At 50.6% G+C, this 15,374-nt stretch overlaps 6 protein-coding genes across 6 annotated transcripts; 5 read left to right on the forward strand and 1 right to left on the reverse strand.

Annotated features, from left to right (window-relative positions):
* Nucleotides 1–217: 217 nt before the first annotated feature.
* PFICI_11650 (uncharacterized protein) lies at nucleotides 218–1,559 on the forward strand (the record flags this gene model as incomplete). Its single annotated transcript, XM_007840231.1, has 6 exons — nucleotides 218–539; nucleotides 611–671; nucleotides 771–922; nucleotides 1,020–1,040; nucleotides 1,104–1,353; nucleotides 1,433–1,559. The coding sequence occupies 6 exons, from the start codon at nucleotides 218–220 to the stop codon at nucleotides 1,557–1,559; spliced, it is 933 nt and encodes a 310-aa protein (XP_007838422.1).
* Nucleotides 1,560–2,845: 1,286 nt separating this feature from the next.
* Nucleotides 2,846–4,078, forward strand: PFICI_11651 (uncharacterized protein; the record flags this gene model as incomplete). The annotated part of the gene is made up of 3 exons (XM_007840232.1): nucleotides 2,846–2,963; nucleotides 3,158–3,606; nucleotides 3,671–4,078. 3 exons carry the CDS (start codon nucleotides 2,846–2,848, stop codon nucleotides 4,076–4,078), a joined length of 975 nt encoding a protein of 324 aa, XP_007838423.1.
* Nucleotides 4,079–4,947: 869 nt separating this feature from the next.
* Nucleotides 4,948–5,850, forward strand: PFICI_11652 (uncharacterized protein; the record flags this gene model as incomplete). The annotated part of the gene is made up of 1 exon (XM_007840233.1): nucleotides 4,948–5,850. The coding sequence occupies one exon, from the start codon at nucleotides 4,948–4,950 to the stop codon at nucleotides 5,848–5,850; it is 903 nt and encodes a 300-aa protein (XP_007838424.1).
* Nucleotides 5,851–6,447: 597 nt separating this feature from the next.
* Nucleotides 6,448–9,742, reverse strand: PFICI_11653 (uncharacterized protein; the record flags this gene model as incomplete). The annotated part of the gene is made up of 3 exons (XM_007840234.1): nucleotides 6,448–8,267; nucleotides 8,314–8,940; nucleotides 8,998–9,742. The coding sequence occupies 3 exons, from the start codon at nucleotides 9,740–9,742 to the stop codon at nucleotides 6,448–6,450; spliced, it is 3,192 nt and encodes a 1,063-aa protein (XP_007838425.1).
* Nucleotides 9,743–10,628: 886 nt separating this feature from the next.
* On the forward strand, nucleotides 10,629–11,470 carry PFICI_11654 (uncharacterized protein; the record flags this gene model as incomplete). Its single annotated transcript, XM_007840235.1, has 2 exons — nucleotides 10,629–11,149; nucleotides 11,209–11,470. 2 exons carry the CDS (start codon nucleotides 10,629–10,631, stop codon nucleotides 11,468–11,470), a joined length of 783 nt encoding a protein of 260 aa, XP_007838426.1.
* A 1,315-nt stretch (nucleotides 11,471–12,785) lies between these two features.
* PFICI_11655 (uncharacterized protein) lies at nucleotides 12,786–15,186 on the forward strand (the record flags this gene model as incomplete). Its single annotated transcript, XM_007840236.1, has 5 exons — nucleotides 12,786–12,832; nucleotides 12,990–13,955; nucleotides 14,013–14,308; nucleotides 14,364–14,554; nucleotides 14,611–15,186. 5 exons carry the CDS (start codon nucleotides 12,786–12,788, stop codon nucleotides 15,184–15,186), a joined length of 2,076 nt encoding a protein of 691 aa, XP_007838427.1.
* Nucleotides 15,187–15,374: the final 188 nt, after the last annotated feature.

The following is a 15,374-nucleotide window of genomic DNA, read 5'->3' on the forward strand; positions in this document are numbered from 1 at the left end:
ATGGTCGAATATTATGGCGCACGATGGCAGACAATTTCCACCATTGCACATTTTACACGATTGAGGGGTTTCTTGCATCCCTCGACTTCCTCTGATACTCAAGTGCCTGTTCGCAGACTACCGACCTGATCCGAGATTCTGACCATAGCCTATACACGGCCTTTTTCTTGCTCCCCGTTCAACCAATCTTAGTCCTGTCGACCACACTGTGAACACCATGGCAGATCAGACAGCGGGCTCTCCCTACGGAGAGCTACAGTACGTCAAGGTCTTTGGGCCCAATGCCAACTGTACTCTGGACATTTGCCCGGTAGAGATGAGCGTGTACGGGTACCGCCCGAGCCTCGCCGCCAATTTTACCTTTTTGGGGCTCTACGTGCTCTCGGCCCTCGTCCACACCTATCTCGGCTTCAGGTGGAAGTCGTATTCCTTCATGGCTTTCATGATTGTTGGCGCCATCAACGCTGTTGTTGGCTATGCGGGCCGGATCATGTTGTATTACAACCCTTTCAACTTTACCGCCTTTATGATGCAGATTAGTAAGTAAATTGGTTGAATAGTCGTTCCGGAAGCAGAGATCAAGACGACGAAAACTGACTATGATATCAAGTCTGCATCACCAGTGGTCCTGTGTATTATTCAGCTTCCATTTACATTACCTTGTCGTCTTCGTGAGTCTACCCCACCCTTTGAGGTTTAAGTTTAATATTAGCTTGTCTTTACTTCCTCGCGAAAATAAGAGAAATTATTGACGGAGTTGTCGGTGATAGTATCAAGCACTTTGCGCCGAGCCTGTCTCGCGTCCGACCGGAGCTGCTCTACTGGATCTTCATTCCCTGCGACATTGTATGTCTGTGTTTTCAGGCCGCTGGTGGAGGCTTGTCTACTTCGACTTCGGGAAAAAGCCAGATGGGGGTTGATAGTGAGTATATATCTCGGTTGGCTCTTACTTCCCTGCTGGACTATATGCTCTTGTCGCACAATCTTGAATGAAACTTGCTGACTTGGGGAATCCGCAGTGGCGCTGGTCGGCCTTAGTCGTGAGTATAAAGTTTTGATGTGTATGCCAGGAGCGTGATTGCTGATTCTCGAAAAACTTGTAGTGCAAGTTGCTGCAATGGTGATTTTCTGCGCACTCTTTGCAGACTACCTTGTCCGATATTACCGTTCAGATTTTTACCGCAACGAGGCAGGGGCCAAGCTGGGTATGCGATCGAAGTTATTCTTTGGCTTTCTCGCCCTGGCCATTGTGCTCATCTTGGTTCGCTGTGCCTACCGTCTCGTAGAGCTGAAGGACGGGTACAGCGGCAACTTGATCCGAGACGAGGGACTTTTCATTGGTCTGGAGGGCGTGTAAGTCTATCCTAGTCTTTTGCTCCCGTTGGTTCTTTGCGTACGATTTTGGCTGACACGAGAATTTTTGACGATGCAGTATGGTCGTAGCTGCTGTGTATAGCCTGGCGACTGGCCATCCCGGATTTGGGTTGAGAAAAGGGAGCCCGAAACAGCAAAAGGTGGAAAACGCTGGCAATATTGGACAAGGCCACGATGTGCTCTAGATGTCCCCCAGCGCATTGCTTTGATAGCCTCCCCGGCCAGGGATTGGTAATGCCGGAGAAACAAAGCATACAAGAGGTTCCACTGCCCCATGGACAATTGTGATCGTTTATTTGGTACCATGGAGGAAACAATTACGTACTCTGTGAGTAGGCCGTAATGATGTGCTCTATCAAAATCGACATGGACACTGGTCCTTGTTGCAAAGCTTAATTCCGGCTATTCGCCGCGGACAGACACCGACGTCATGACAATGCTTGCAGCAGTACTGTAGGGCAATTGGCCATGACTCTTTGCACTTATTCGGCCTCTTCAGCGGAGCGCAGACCCAGGGACGGGACGAAACATAAAAGTTAGGGAGTAAACATTCTCCCGCCGTGTTCGTCTGATCTCGAGTCAGTCCAGAGGTCATTGAATACCTGGTTATCCGCCTGAGCGTCCTTGCCAAGCCCGCACTCTGCTGTGATCAACCTTTAGGAGGGCGGTTCGGTGTCGGCGATATGGGCATTTTGCCCTGCTATTTCCATGCTAGGGAAACCCGAACAGTGGATTATTAGGGGGCGATCCTTACAAAAGGTTTACAAAGCCGTTTACTTGCTTGAGCCGGTAGATTGCGTATCCATATGGGACGCGCAATGACTGCTGGTACGCCCAAGCCCTCTGTGGCTAGGCCCTTGAAGACGGGGCTTAAAACATCCTTATTAGCAAGCTTACAGCGCCGATAAGGCCTTGGCGGCCCGCAGCGGCAGTCAATGTCAAGCTCGAACTCCGGCATGTCGGGATGTGGGAGAGGCACGGAGTGGGACATACCAAGACACAAGTCCCCGTCAGTTGGCCCCATGCCATGCTTTTCTCCTGTATGCGGTAGTATCCCGTCCACTGTCTGCCCACAATAGATGACGACGCAACTCAACCTGCGAATAATCAACTTGCTGATTGGCTGGCCCGTGTCAGGCATCAGATCGCATTATACTATGATCGACCAGGGCAATTGCCTATTGCAGCCGGCAAGACGGTGGGAAAAAAACGCGTCCTGCAGGGTATACCGTTCATGGATTCCAGAAACAGATTGACGAGGCCATTGCTCATGGATGTAGATGGAACGTCACGGCAGAAACAAGCCGGTTAGTGGAAGAGCCGCAATAGAGTATAAAGTACGGTTCGGTATATATTACAAATAGGATCGACGCTCGTTCTAGAATATTACACTCGTTGACCCAACTCCTCTTGCTGTCTATTACTGCGTGCTCTCTTTTTTCTCGAGTTCACATCTTGCCAATCTGTGACCATGCACGCCCTCAGTGTCCTGACTGCCGGTGCTGCCCTTCTCTCCGGAGTTGTGGCTCACCCCCACGACATGTCGGCTCATGAGATGACCCGCCGCGGCGGCCTCTCGAAGCGCTGTGGTAAGTGACAAAAACCTGTCGTCGTCTCTTTGTTTTTTGCACTTTTCTCTAGACGATTCCATTCCTGAGACCTTGTTTCCCGGTCCCATTATTTGGCTCGGGAAATACCTATTTGCCCTGTAGCTTGAGCACTTGCTGGAGATCTCTACGCGATCCAGAACAACATGATGGGCTAACATATATCGATTGACCAGAATCGTCCGTGGCGGCCCTCAACAAGCGCCGCTGGGAGAAGCGCAACGCCATGATGAACAAGCGCGCATCCTCTGGCAACACGACCTTTACCATCACCACTGAAGCTCCTTACTACGATGTGCTCCAGAACGACACGTGTATTTTGACCGAGGACGTCACCGGTGGCCCCTACATCTGGCCCCAGTCCCAGACTCTGCGCCAGGACATTCGTGAGGGCGAGGCCGGTGTTCCCATGATTCTCGACATTGGTGTCTTGGACGTTGAGACTTGCGAGCCTCTTCCCAACGTGCTTGTCGACATCTGGCACTGCAACGCCACCGGCTCGTACAGCTCCTTCACCGGCCTGGACCCCAACACTCCGTTCGAAACTCTGCTCGAGCAGCTGAACGTCACCATTGGTCCCGATCTGGATCTGCACACTGATGACACCACCTTCCTGCGCGGAATCGTAAGTTGATCTCCTTAGAGATATTTGAATAGTGTTCCAGTTTATTAACACGTCTCCCTGCCAGTGGCCCACCAACAGCGAGGGTATCTCCGAGTTCACCACCATTGTGCCCGGCTTCTACGTGGAGCGCACCATCCACATCCACGTGCAGGTGCACGAGAACTACGTGATCCGGGGCAACGGCACCGTGGCGTCGTCGACGACGGTGTCGACGGGCCAGATCTTCATCGCCGAGGACCAGAGCGCCCAGCTCATGGCCCTGGACCCCTACGCCACCCACACCGAGATCAACCGCACCACCAACGACATTGACTCCATCTACGCCGGCGAGACCGCCAACGGCTACGACCCCACCATTTCCATTGTGCCCCTCGATGGCGAGAATATTGAGAATGGTGTCGTTGGCTATATCACCATTGGTGTCGACTCTGCCACCAAGAGGAAGATGAAGCGCGACCTGATGAAGCACTAAGGCTTTCGGAATAGGATGATCCTTTAGGGCTTGATGCAATATAGAAAAGAGTGATCTTGTGACTTCGTAAGAGACATAGAAATTCAAGATCTGATTTAAAAAAAAAAATAACGCCGGTATTACATGTGATGTGGGTGCTTTCATTATGCTTAATTATAGTGCTCATTTATTGAAAAGGTCAAGTCGTGGGGGATGTGGGTGGTCAACTACCGGTAGCTCCCGAACATACATGGTTCTGTTCTACCGGCGCGCGGATGCTGGAGCTGGCTGCAGACGGCGTTGTTGGGATTCCAGCATAAAAGTTTTTGCCAGTCAATGAACACACCGTATGACTGATATGCCATCAAAACTTCATGTCTTTTTCCGAATGCCTAGTAGGTTGCACATTTGTTGCAAATTGTACCTGGCAGTTACCTCACTATAGGCTACAGGAAACCACCTGCCAATAGGTACCTACAGGGTGACATCATCCCCGCTCACCTTAAAGCTGTATGCCTTGCACCGATAGGCAGACATGAAGAATGTACAACAGAACACAGACTCATGAGTCCGCTCAATCATTCAACTATTTATAACAAGGCCGCTTCTCATGTTTGGATCATTCAACACCAAAGCCTCGTGTGTTTTGACACCAGCAAAGCGCTTGTCCAGATCAACTGTCCCGCTATTCACGCATAGACATTTCAACCATCAACATCACAGGTCAGTATTTTATTCTAGCCGCCATTTTTAGCCCATATCTGCCACAATAGCTAGGCCGGTCACTTCACCTGCGAAAACGAGTTCTTGCTTGGTAGGTAAACATGGATCATTGCTGACTATTGATCGTGTCATGATATAGGTCTTTGTGGAATCACTCACCCATCAAGATGAAGTCCGATGTACAAGAGTTCAAGAAGCTCTTGAAGAGCTCGGATCGAGTCATGGCCCTCTGCGGCGCAGGACTCTCTGTCGCATCTGGGCTTCCCACCTTTCGAGGCGCTGGCGGCCTCTGGCGTGAATTCGATTCTACCGATTTGGCAACACCAGATGCATTCGAGGACGATCCCGCGCTGGTTTGGTTGTTCTACGCTTGGCGGCGGCACATGGCCCTCAACGCACAGCCCAACGCCGGCCACTACGCGCTTGCCGAGCTGGCCAAGAAGAACAAGAACTTTCTCTGCCTGACGCAAAATGTCGACGGCCTGTCCCCTCGCGCGGGTCACCCCCAAGAGGGCATCCGCATGCTCCACGGCAACCTATTGGACGTCAAGTGCTGGGACGAGAAGTGCGGCTACATTGAGCACAACGTGACGCGCGACCCACTATGTCCCGCCCTCGCCCCGGCCGCTGTCGATGCCGCGCCCGGTGAGATTGCGCCGCTGCTAAACCCAGCTATACCGACGCCCGAGATCAAGGTCGAGGACCTGCCACACTGCCCGGCCTGCGAGCGGCGGGGCAAGAAGAACCTCTTGCGACCCGGCGTGGTCTGGTTCGGCGAGGCCCTGCCGGACGGCATGCTCGAGGGCGTGGACAATTGGCTCTACCGCGGCAAAGTCGACGTCATGCTCGTCGTTGGCACCGCTGCCGCCGTGTACCCGGCAGCCGGCTACACCAGAAAAGCCAAGCGGCGCGGAGCCGTCGTCGCCGTCGTCAACCCGGACCCCACGTCGGCCGAGGGACTTGATGAAAATGACTTCTTCTTTCAGGGCGGAGCTGATGAGTTCTTGCCCAAGCTCTTTGAAGATGTGATTGGCAAGCTTCCGGCAGGAGAGCAAAGAGCAGCCGCCTAGAAAGAAAGAAAGAGTCAGAAGAATTTGGAACCTGGAGGCAGTCTTAAACAACGCCTTGAGGTTTTACATTTCTTGGCTCCGACTATTGGGAGGAAATATGAGTAATCGGATTAAGCTGCGATTGCGCTGAAATTGCGCCAGTGTATGGTTATGATTTTGAGACACGATAAATGGTAGAATGGGTGTCATATGTCAACTATAGTCAGAGGCCAATTCTGGACGCTTGTGTGGATGCCTAAATATGGCTCGTTCCTGAAAGCACCAATTTTTTTTTTCTTCGATGAAAAACAAGGCAGAGCCATGATGAGCTTTCTTCATTGCTTAAATTGCCGCTCAGCATCTCATGATTTGACATTTCCGTATGATGTGTAATACACTCTAAGTACTGCAATAACCTTTGATCTTTTCCAAATCAAGAATATAGCAAAGGTGTCTAAGCAAATGTATTTCATGCACATTCAACTTCGTTCTTAACATACGCAGCTCAAGTTCAGATGTGCATATGTGGTGTGATATGAGAGGTGAGAACATATTTGTACTTGTTTGAATCTTCATTACTTCTTGCTAGCAACTCCTAACGCCGTAAGGATGCGATATTCACAATAAAGATCCCCGTTGCTTCTTTCTAGAAGCACTTGGCAGTGATGTACCATCATCCTTCCGCACTACTGATAGATTTCTGTCGACCGAGTCGGCAGCTAACGATTCAGTAGACAACGCCTTACCTAGGTCTCCGACAAATTCCCTCCATGAGAGGACTTCAGGATGCGACGTCCCATAACACTGTTCTAAGCCAACAAGAGCTCGGGTGCAGAATTGTTTGGCTTCAACTAGCTTACTTTGGGTCCGGAAGAGTCTTCCCAAGTTCCACGTGACGTTGATTGCCGGCCGATATGTCATCAAAATCTCTGGAGCAACTGCTTTCTCGTACCCTTGAAGCGCCTTCAAATACATCTCTTCGGCTTTTTGCATCTTGCCTTGCTTTGCGTAAAGGAGACCTAGGTTATAAATCGTAAAAAGCGTCGACGTGTGGTCCGGTCCTAACGCCTTTTCTTTCCCTTTATATGCCCGCAAATACATCTCTTTGGCCATTTGTATCTTGCCTTGCTTGGCGTAAAGGTTCCCTAGGTTATTAACCGTAGAAAGTGTCGACATATGATCCGGTCCCCACGCCCTTTCCTTCCCTTTAAGCGCCCGCAGGTACATTTTTTCGGCTTTTTGTAGCTTGCCTTGCTTAGAGGAAAGTGCACCTAGGTTACTGACCGTTTCTAGTGTCGATGTGTGATCCGGTCCGTATGCCTTTTCCTTCCCTTTAAGCGCCCGCAAATATAATTCCTCTGCTTCTTGTAGCTTGCCTTGGTCGGCATAAAGTGAGCCTAGATTATTGACCGTATCCAGTGTCGATGTATGATCCGGTCCCAACGCTTTTTCCTTCCCTTGAAGCGCCCGCAGATACATTTCCTCGGCTTTTTGCAGCTTTCCTTGAAAGCTATAAAGCGAACCCAGGTTATTGACCGTTTCTAGTGTCGATGCGTAATCTGGCCCCCATGCTTTTTGATACCCTTCGAGCGCCCGTAAATATACTTTTTCGGCTTCTTGCAGCTTGCCTTGGTTGGTGTAAAGAAGACCTAAGTTATGAACTGCATCTAGTGTGTCCGTATAATCCGGTCCCCAAACCTTTTGATACCCTTCGAGCGCCCACAAGTTCAGCTTTTCAGCCTCTTTCATCTTGCCTTGGTCGAAGTAAAGTTTCCCCAGGTTATAGAAAGCCCAGTTCAAGTCTTTATCGCGAATATCGATATTAGCGCAAGACTTGTCTGCATGTGAGAGAAGCCTCCTCTGGAGCACCCAGAACCGATCGTCGTATCTCGAGGTAACGCGTGAAGCTACACATTCTAAAGCAAGTTTGCCTAGCTCGTGATCCCAGCTGTGATTCAACACGTGAATGGACCAGCTGTGTAGGCAGCTGTGAATACTATATCCGCTCGATTCTGGATAATCTGAGATCAGAGAGTGTGGCTCCACAAATCCGTAGTTATGCAGTATACCCATCGAACGATTGAAATTGAGCTCATCATTCAGCTCTTGCCTCCACGCTGGATCGTCATCACGAGAGTCTTGGAAAAGTTCGAACCATATGTCTTCGTTATCAAAGTAGGCCCACCACCGAATTAATTGAGCCGCGAGTGGATTTTGTGCTTTGACGCGCTCGTAGGAGATTTGCCATGTAGAGCTGAGTGTCCGGTCTTGGTATGAACCCAGACTAGGAGTGTCTGCATGAAGCCTCGTCCATGATTTCTCGTAATGCCGTAGGTAGTCACCCAAGCTTATTGGGACATGCCTGAGGTATGCTCCTGCTGTAGCTAGTGCTAGAGGAAGTCCATCAAGCTTATCAATAAGCCTTCTCGCATCCGTGTCTATAGTAACCGTTAGAAAGACCTGGCGTAGTTGCAGTCGCCATACCTAGTCCAAGATTGCTCCGCCCAGAGGTTGCCAACAAGATCATCAGACTGTCATCCATGTCCTCAAGCTTCTTGATTCGAATACGATAGCCAATATCAACTTGTGACAATCGCGTCGTAATGACTATCGAGCCTTGGTACGCCACCGGGAAAAAGCGTCGAATGTCGATTCCTGTGGTGTCCGTGGAGTTTGGCAGCTTCGGGTTGTCGTAGTTGTCGTATACAACAAGCCACCTAGTGTTGTTTGGCAGGCTCAACCATGCCTTGACCGCTTCGACGATCTCACTATCGTTTCGTTCCAAGTCTAGTGAGCCAAGATGACTGGCATCCGGGTGCTGTTGCAAAATCTGTTTTGCGACCTTGGCAAAGCTTTGTCGGATAGATGTCTCATCCTTGATATTGAACCAGAATATAGCAGAGTACTCATCTCGGTACTGCTTTGCGTAAGCAACAGTGAGTTGCGTTTTGCCGATGCCGCCGAGACCGTGCAGAGAAACGATGCGGCGGCTCCCATCTGAACTGAGTGCTCTGCGCATCTCCGCCAATTCCTCTTTTCTTGCGACAAATTGCTGCGTCTCGGGAACCTCGGACAGGCTAAACGATACGGAGAAGTTACTCGTGGGGTTTCCTGATCTTCTTAGTTTTTAAGTTCCAGTTTTCATAGATTTTAGTATTCTTCTTTTACCTTGGATGACTTTCCGAGTCTCTTCTCGCAGCCGCTGCTGTGCCCTCTCTCGTCCCTCACCGTAAATCAATGGCATAAAGACATCGAATATGCCAAGGAGACAGTATGCCATATCCTCTTCGAGTGTGGTCTGACGATTGCGAGCCCAGACCTCTCTATCTGACACTGTAAAATCGGATAACGGAGTGCCGCGAAGAGCATTTGCGGGTATGCCTGTGATGTCACGGATCAAAAACTCCAACGACCGCTTATCGCCAAGCCGAATGCCTTCTTTCGAGTAGAACACAACCGTCTTTGGAGCGACAAGCTCCTGCAACGTCCATCCACGACTAAACCATTTGCTGTCTCGAAATGATTTCTCTAATGCTTGAGACTCGTGGGGCAACGTGGATGTTTCGGTGTTGGAGACATCGGATAGGTAGACATAGCATCGCTCTGCATCGCGATACCAACGGAACATACTGTTGATCGCCGTTTGAACCACGATGCTGTCAGATTTGTCGATGCAGCAGGTATCAACCCAGAAATACTGTAGCCCGTCTCGTTTTGCTTGCTCGGCGCAGAACCTGATCTTGTCAAAGCCAGACTTATTCTGCCAGTCATGTGGTGGCTTTGACAGGTCTGTGAAGACTACCTCCTCTGATCCCCATGTATGAGAGAGGATTGCGTAAGGAGGTATGTCCTTGCAAGGGAGGTCTGCTGTAAGGCTATACTGGCCATTGCTGTCAAGTTGTAACAGCCGCATCGTCGCACCGTGTCAAATCGATCGCTGAAATTGCCAAAGTTGATGGAGAAGCAACGCCATTGTGAGGCAGCAGCGATGCAAATTGTTTGTAGTGATCATCTCGGCTGCCTCTGCTTTGAAAAAACATTGAACAGGTGATATTGCTGCCTATTGCGTGAGGCTGTGGATGCGGGGTAAGTAGCAGCGCTGAGCTCAGCCGCATTCTGGAATTGGTGAAAAGGTTGTTTGCAACGGGAAAGAGCATCTTGGCGAATGATGTTTCTCGTGAAGATACTGCTCTATCATTCTACGCATCGGTCCTTTGGGATCCTTGGTGGGTCTACTATAAGTCGTTGGAGCGAGCCACATGAAGGGCACTTGAAGGGCAGAGGGTAAACAACGAACAAATACTACAGTAGCAAACACAGCATACTTGACCCCGCCCGCCAAACTGGCCTTCTCAACATCGTTGGCTACATACGGGACACACATTCTCTTGTCACTGCAGCGTACTTTCACAAGTTGAATCTGATACCCATTACTTGATTTCCCACGAAAGAATGCACTTGACCGATGAACAAGTCCTACCCAGCAGCACTGATCAGATACTCCCAGCCATATCTCTAGCCGCTAAGATGTATCCGAGAGTCTCGGAGCCGAGTACGGTCAAGCGATCCAATAAAGACCCTTGAACCAATTGCGTGCACGCTTCAGCGACCCAACCGATGCCAAGAGCGGCATATCTAACGGCTCGTCATAGTCCGCTAACAAGTAGACCACGGACCTGAAACCACTATAAAGCCCCTCATATATTTTCAGATAACCGTGCATCGTCATTGGCAGTCTAATTGAATTCAGTTTCAGAACCGGCCCCTAAATCCCTGCCTAGAGTGATAAACTTTCCAATATGGCCAGCACTGCGACCGAAGATGCCTGCGCCAAGCTCCCGCCCGCCAGCTCCGACTACAAGTCCAAGGGCAGCTGGGACACTATCGCGGGTCTCAACACGTACATAACCGGGTCCCCCGACGCCCGGCGCGCCATCATCTTCATCTACGACATTTTTGGCCCGGCACCGCAGACACTGCAAGGAGCAGACCGCCTCGCCTCCACCGTGGGCGCCGTGGTCCTAGTCCCGGACTTTTTCGAGGGCGTCCGCGCCCAGCCGGCGTGGATGCCGACGGACACGGAGGAGAAAAAGGCCGCCTTTGCGCAGTTCCGCGCCGAGCGTGCAGATATCGCGCGGGCCGTGGACCGGCTGGTGGCGGTGCGAGCGGCGGCGGGGGAGCGGTGGAGCGCCGTGGATGACGAGGGCGGATGGGCCGTCTTTGGGCTGTGCTGGGGCGGCAAGGTTGGCGTGTTGGTCTCGGGGAAGGGAAATGAGGGAAATGGTCGGAGGTTTGCCGCGAGTGGAACGGCGCACCCATCGTGAGTATTATCTTTTTCTTCTTTTTCTCGTAACACGTCTGCTAATGGCAGAGTTCTAGTCGGCTCGATGCCCAGGATGCCGAGGCACTGAACGTGCCGTACATTTGCCTGGCGTCTCCTGGAGAACCTGCCGATTTGGTGGCGCAGTACGCAGAAATACTGTCCAAGCCTGGCAAGACTGGTGTGGTGGAGACGTATAGCTCAATGTTCCACGGTTGGATGGGTGCGAGGGCGAAGCTGGATGATGAGCAAAATCGGGCAGAGTATGAACGGGGATATCGTCAGGTTGCGGAATTCTTTAGCAAGCATCTGTCACCGTAAATTCCATCCTGTCTGATGCGACAGGAAATGAATCTCACGATAGATTGCCTCATTTGGAGACCACAGCTGTGGATTGGTATCAAGCAGTGAGCCATCCATTGGGGGGCCAGCGTGTTTGCCAAATTGTTTTGTTCCAGTGGTCTTGGGAAAATTCCGTAGACTTATCTTTGTGTGAAGAAATTTTGACTTGCAAAAATGGAATGAATCTTCTTGCCAGATTATTTCTGGAATTCACCGAGCGCTTTGATGAAGCATACAGCACTATCGGATGTATAGCAGTCGATGAGAAGCACAACCTAGACATCATTTTCTCTGATCGCTTTTGCTCACGGATAATTGATCTTAGGCATCGAATGTTAGGTGCTCTGCACCAAGTCGTCGAATCGAGTTTTGCTGCCAGGTTGATGTGACAGATTTGCATCAAGAGCGAACCTCCAAGGTATACTGATGCTCCAGTAATGAGAATATTACACGACGCCGTAGTGAGTTGTAGCGACAGAGTGATGGTAGTCTTTTGGAATCTCGAATAGAATTGAGATCAAGTAGATTTCTCTCTGTATAAACTCGCGAATGAGGCCCCCTTTAGTTGCTTGATACTGGTATTCGAAGGTACTAAATTAGCAACTGGAACTCGTAAACCCGACTTCGTCACTTTGCTCTTTGAGTTCACATTTCTCTGAATGGATACTATTCTGATGCAAGAAAACCTTCAAGGACCCAACATCAATGGCACGAGGACTTCTATGTACGGTTTAGTCAGCCTGCTCCTATAGCCAGCTCGCCAGTCGATACTAGAGAGTATACCTTAATTAGCACATCACGCTGCAGTTGGTGGGGAACAGTCCGAAATTAGCAAGGCCCTGATCACACTGGCGCCAGCAGCAACAACCTAGGCCCAAGTGAGAAAGTGCCGCGCTAAGAGCCCCAATGTCGGATTTACGGAGATGTGAAGTCGAGATTGGGGGGCTGAATCATCACGTCTCTACTGTCAATCGACTGTGCATTCTCAGCGGCTGTCCAGTAAAGCCAGTACAGTGCAGGTGACCCCAAAGAAACGCAATAGGATAACGCCCTCCATCGACTGGCATTCATTGGAGACTCCTCTTGCTCTGTCTTTGGGGATCCGATTTGAGAGTCATTGGTAATCGCAAAGGATCTGATTTGCCTCGGGTGCCTGCGGCAACGTCGATTCGTCCAGCTCTCATAAATCCATAATTCCGTGCGTGCTCACTTCCCCCGGGCTTACAATCACGCGCTTGGCATTTGCAATACCCATCGAGGAGGGGACACAGAACGGGGCTCCCTGGCTGCTACCATGGATGATGTCGTGGAGAAGATATCTAAAGCCTGTGAGCCGTGTAGGTCAGTAATTCGGTGTTATTTCTTTCCCCTTCCGGCATGTCTTGAGAGTGTGTTTTAGAGATAGCCTTGTCTTATTTTCGAATGCGTGCCCTTTGACTCTTGATTCGGCTCCGGTACGACCCGGAGAGAGCAATTACTGACTCCTATGGCTGGATAGGAAGAAGAAAGTGCGGTGTGACGGGAAGCGACCCTGCCGGCGATGCCAACGGCGGCCCGCCGATTGTGCCTATAGGGAACGTGCTAGGATTCGGAAATCGACACGTCAGAGCCTGAGAAATGCCCTAAACGAGGATCAAAGTATCGATGAGCTTCAGGGCGAAGGATCAATCGCCGAGGCCAGTGATGACGCTTCCAGGCCCAAGGAGAGAACCGAGCAAGCCCGGGCCCAGTTGTACCAGAGCGTTGCAGCCACTCATGGTAATGAGGCCGACTCGGTCGAGAGCTCGAGGCTGTTCTACGGGCCCTCTTCCCAATTTGCCTTTCTGCAGCAGTTGCACCGTGAGATCTTATGTTCCGGTACACAACAGACCTCTGGCGAACGCGAGGTGGCAGAAGGAGGCCCTGGTTTGGATCTTTTCGTGCAGAGATCCATCTTCTTTGGCACTCCACAGCGAACCCGGGCCAACCTGCTTCCATCTCATTCTTCCCTTCTGTCTGCACTTCCTGTTGGACAGGCTGTCGAGTTTTTAGCCGGATTCAAGGCAGCATCGTCCATAGTACCACTATACACGAACCAGGAGCTTGATGACTTGCTTCATCACTTTTACAGTGATGGCTCGGACTCGCCCTTGTCTCCGCAGAAACGGGCAATCACCCTGGCCATCCTAGCCATCGGTGCTTTGACGACCACAGAGACGGACCTTGCCGAATTGCTGCTCATCAGAGCAAAACAAGAGGCAGTCGTTTGCGATGATATGGCGAGTTTATCCATGATTCAGCTTTCAATACTCATTGCCATATATCAAATCAACATGGGTCGACCAAATTCTGCATACATCAATCTCGGCGTCGCATGCCGCAAAGCCCTGGCAATGGGCCTCCACAAGGAAAGTCACATAAGCGTTCCGGCAGATATTTTACAGAAACGCCGCATGACTCTATGGTGTCTGTATTTTCATGAAAGGTAAGCAATGCATTTGTTCTTACTATGAGATATCCTACTAAATTGAGAAATACTTAGGTGGCAAGCACTGGCACTTGGAAGAGAAGGATCTTTGAAGATGTCCGACATATCAGCACCCTTTCCAGACTCACAACCCGTGCTGGTCGGTCTGTGCAAACTGGCTCAGATTGCAGAAGATGGAGCAAGGCTTATATATGGACGAAGATACGACTCGCTTGGTCAGCTTTACGTTACTGCCGAGAAGATTGGTTCACGTCTCCGAGAATTTGCTGAACAAAACGGAATAGGATCCGCCGGGATACCCAACAAACATGCATCCAGGGGAACGGTGGCGTCTCTCCGATTGCATTTTGGTAAGTGCTTTCCCTGATCGCCCATCGCAATGCGTTCATCATTGACAACCAATAGTCTATTACCACGTGATCATGCTCACCTATCGGCCATTCTTGATCGCCGAGTCTGCCTTGAAGCCCACTTCTGGTGACAATAAGGAACCTGATGTGATGTGGCTTCGACAGGCATGCAGGTACGCAATCGATGCAGCCCAGGACTCGATAGTATATGCTGCATCGTCGTATAGGAAAGAGGGCACCTGCAAGGTATGCTCGATCCATTTTATCCGCACAAGAAAAGTCGCTAAAGTTATTGGTATTAGACACTGAGGTATAATGCGTTCTTTCTCGATGCGGCTTGCGTAGTACTCATGTATGACATGCTTCGACACCCGGCAAAACATACCTACAATGTCGACTACATACACATGGCTCTGCGATGTCTGAGTACCATGATCCAAGACGAGCCAGTCACAGTAACACAAAACTCGGTCCAGCAGATCTTGCATCTGGTCGAACTCACCATAGCCAGCATTACCAATGCGCACAACCCTGCAGCCGAATTGACGTCCTTGGCGCCAGACACGGTGACGGATGAAGCCGCCAAAACTGCCGCCCAGATTTTGCCGCAGCTGAATACCCAGTTTCCTTCGCTCAATGCCAATCCGGCGAATTCATCTCAGCAATTCATCCACTTTAGCGGCGTGCCCTTTGTACCAAATCCAGGGACTTTTGGCAGCTCGGCTGGTCTGGGAGACTCCAGTATGCCCTACGCTGACCCCTTTCCGTACTTTCAAAACGATGTGGTCACTACAGATCTCTTCAACTTCTTCCCGATAGACCTCATGTCGCCATATAACACCTCTAGTCTTGACGGAGCGGATCATCATACTACTTGATACAAGCGCGACGCAATGCCCCATTGAACCCACAACCAAGACGGCCCCAGCAATGCAGTTAAACTTAAGGTAGTCTGTGTGTCGGGTAAGTCCTGCCCGGAAGTCGGCCGCTGCGCAAGGTCGCTGGCTCGAACGTTCCTATGCAGTTGTGTTGTTTTGTGGACCCAAAGGAGAGGCGGCATGAACTG

Source organism: Pestalotiopsis fici (genome assembly GCF_000516985.1).
Source record: "Pestalotiopsis fici W106-1 unplaced genomic scaffold PFICI_Scf_9, whole genome shotgun sequence".
NCBI lineage: Eukaryota > Fungi > Ascomycota > Sordariomycetes > Amphisphaeriales > Sporocadaceae > Pestalotiopsis > Pestalotiopsis fici.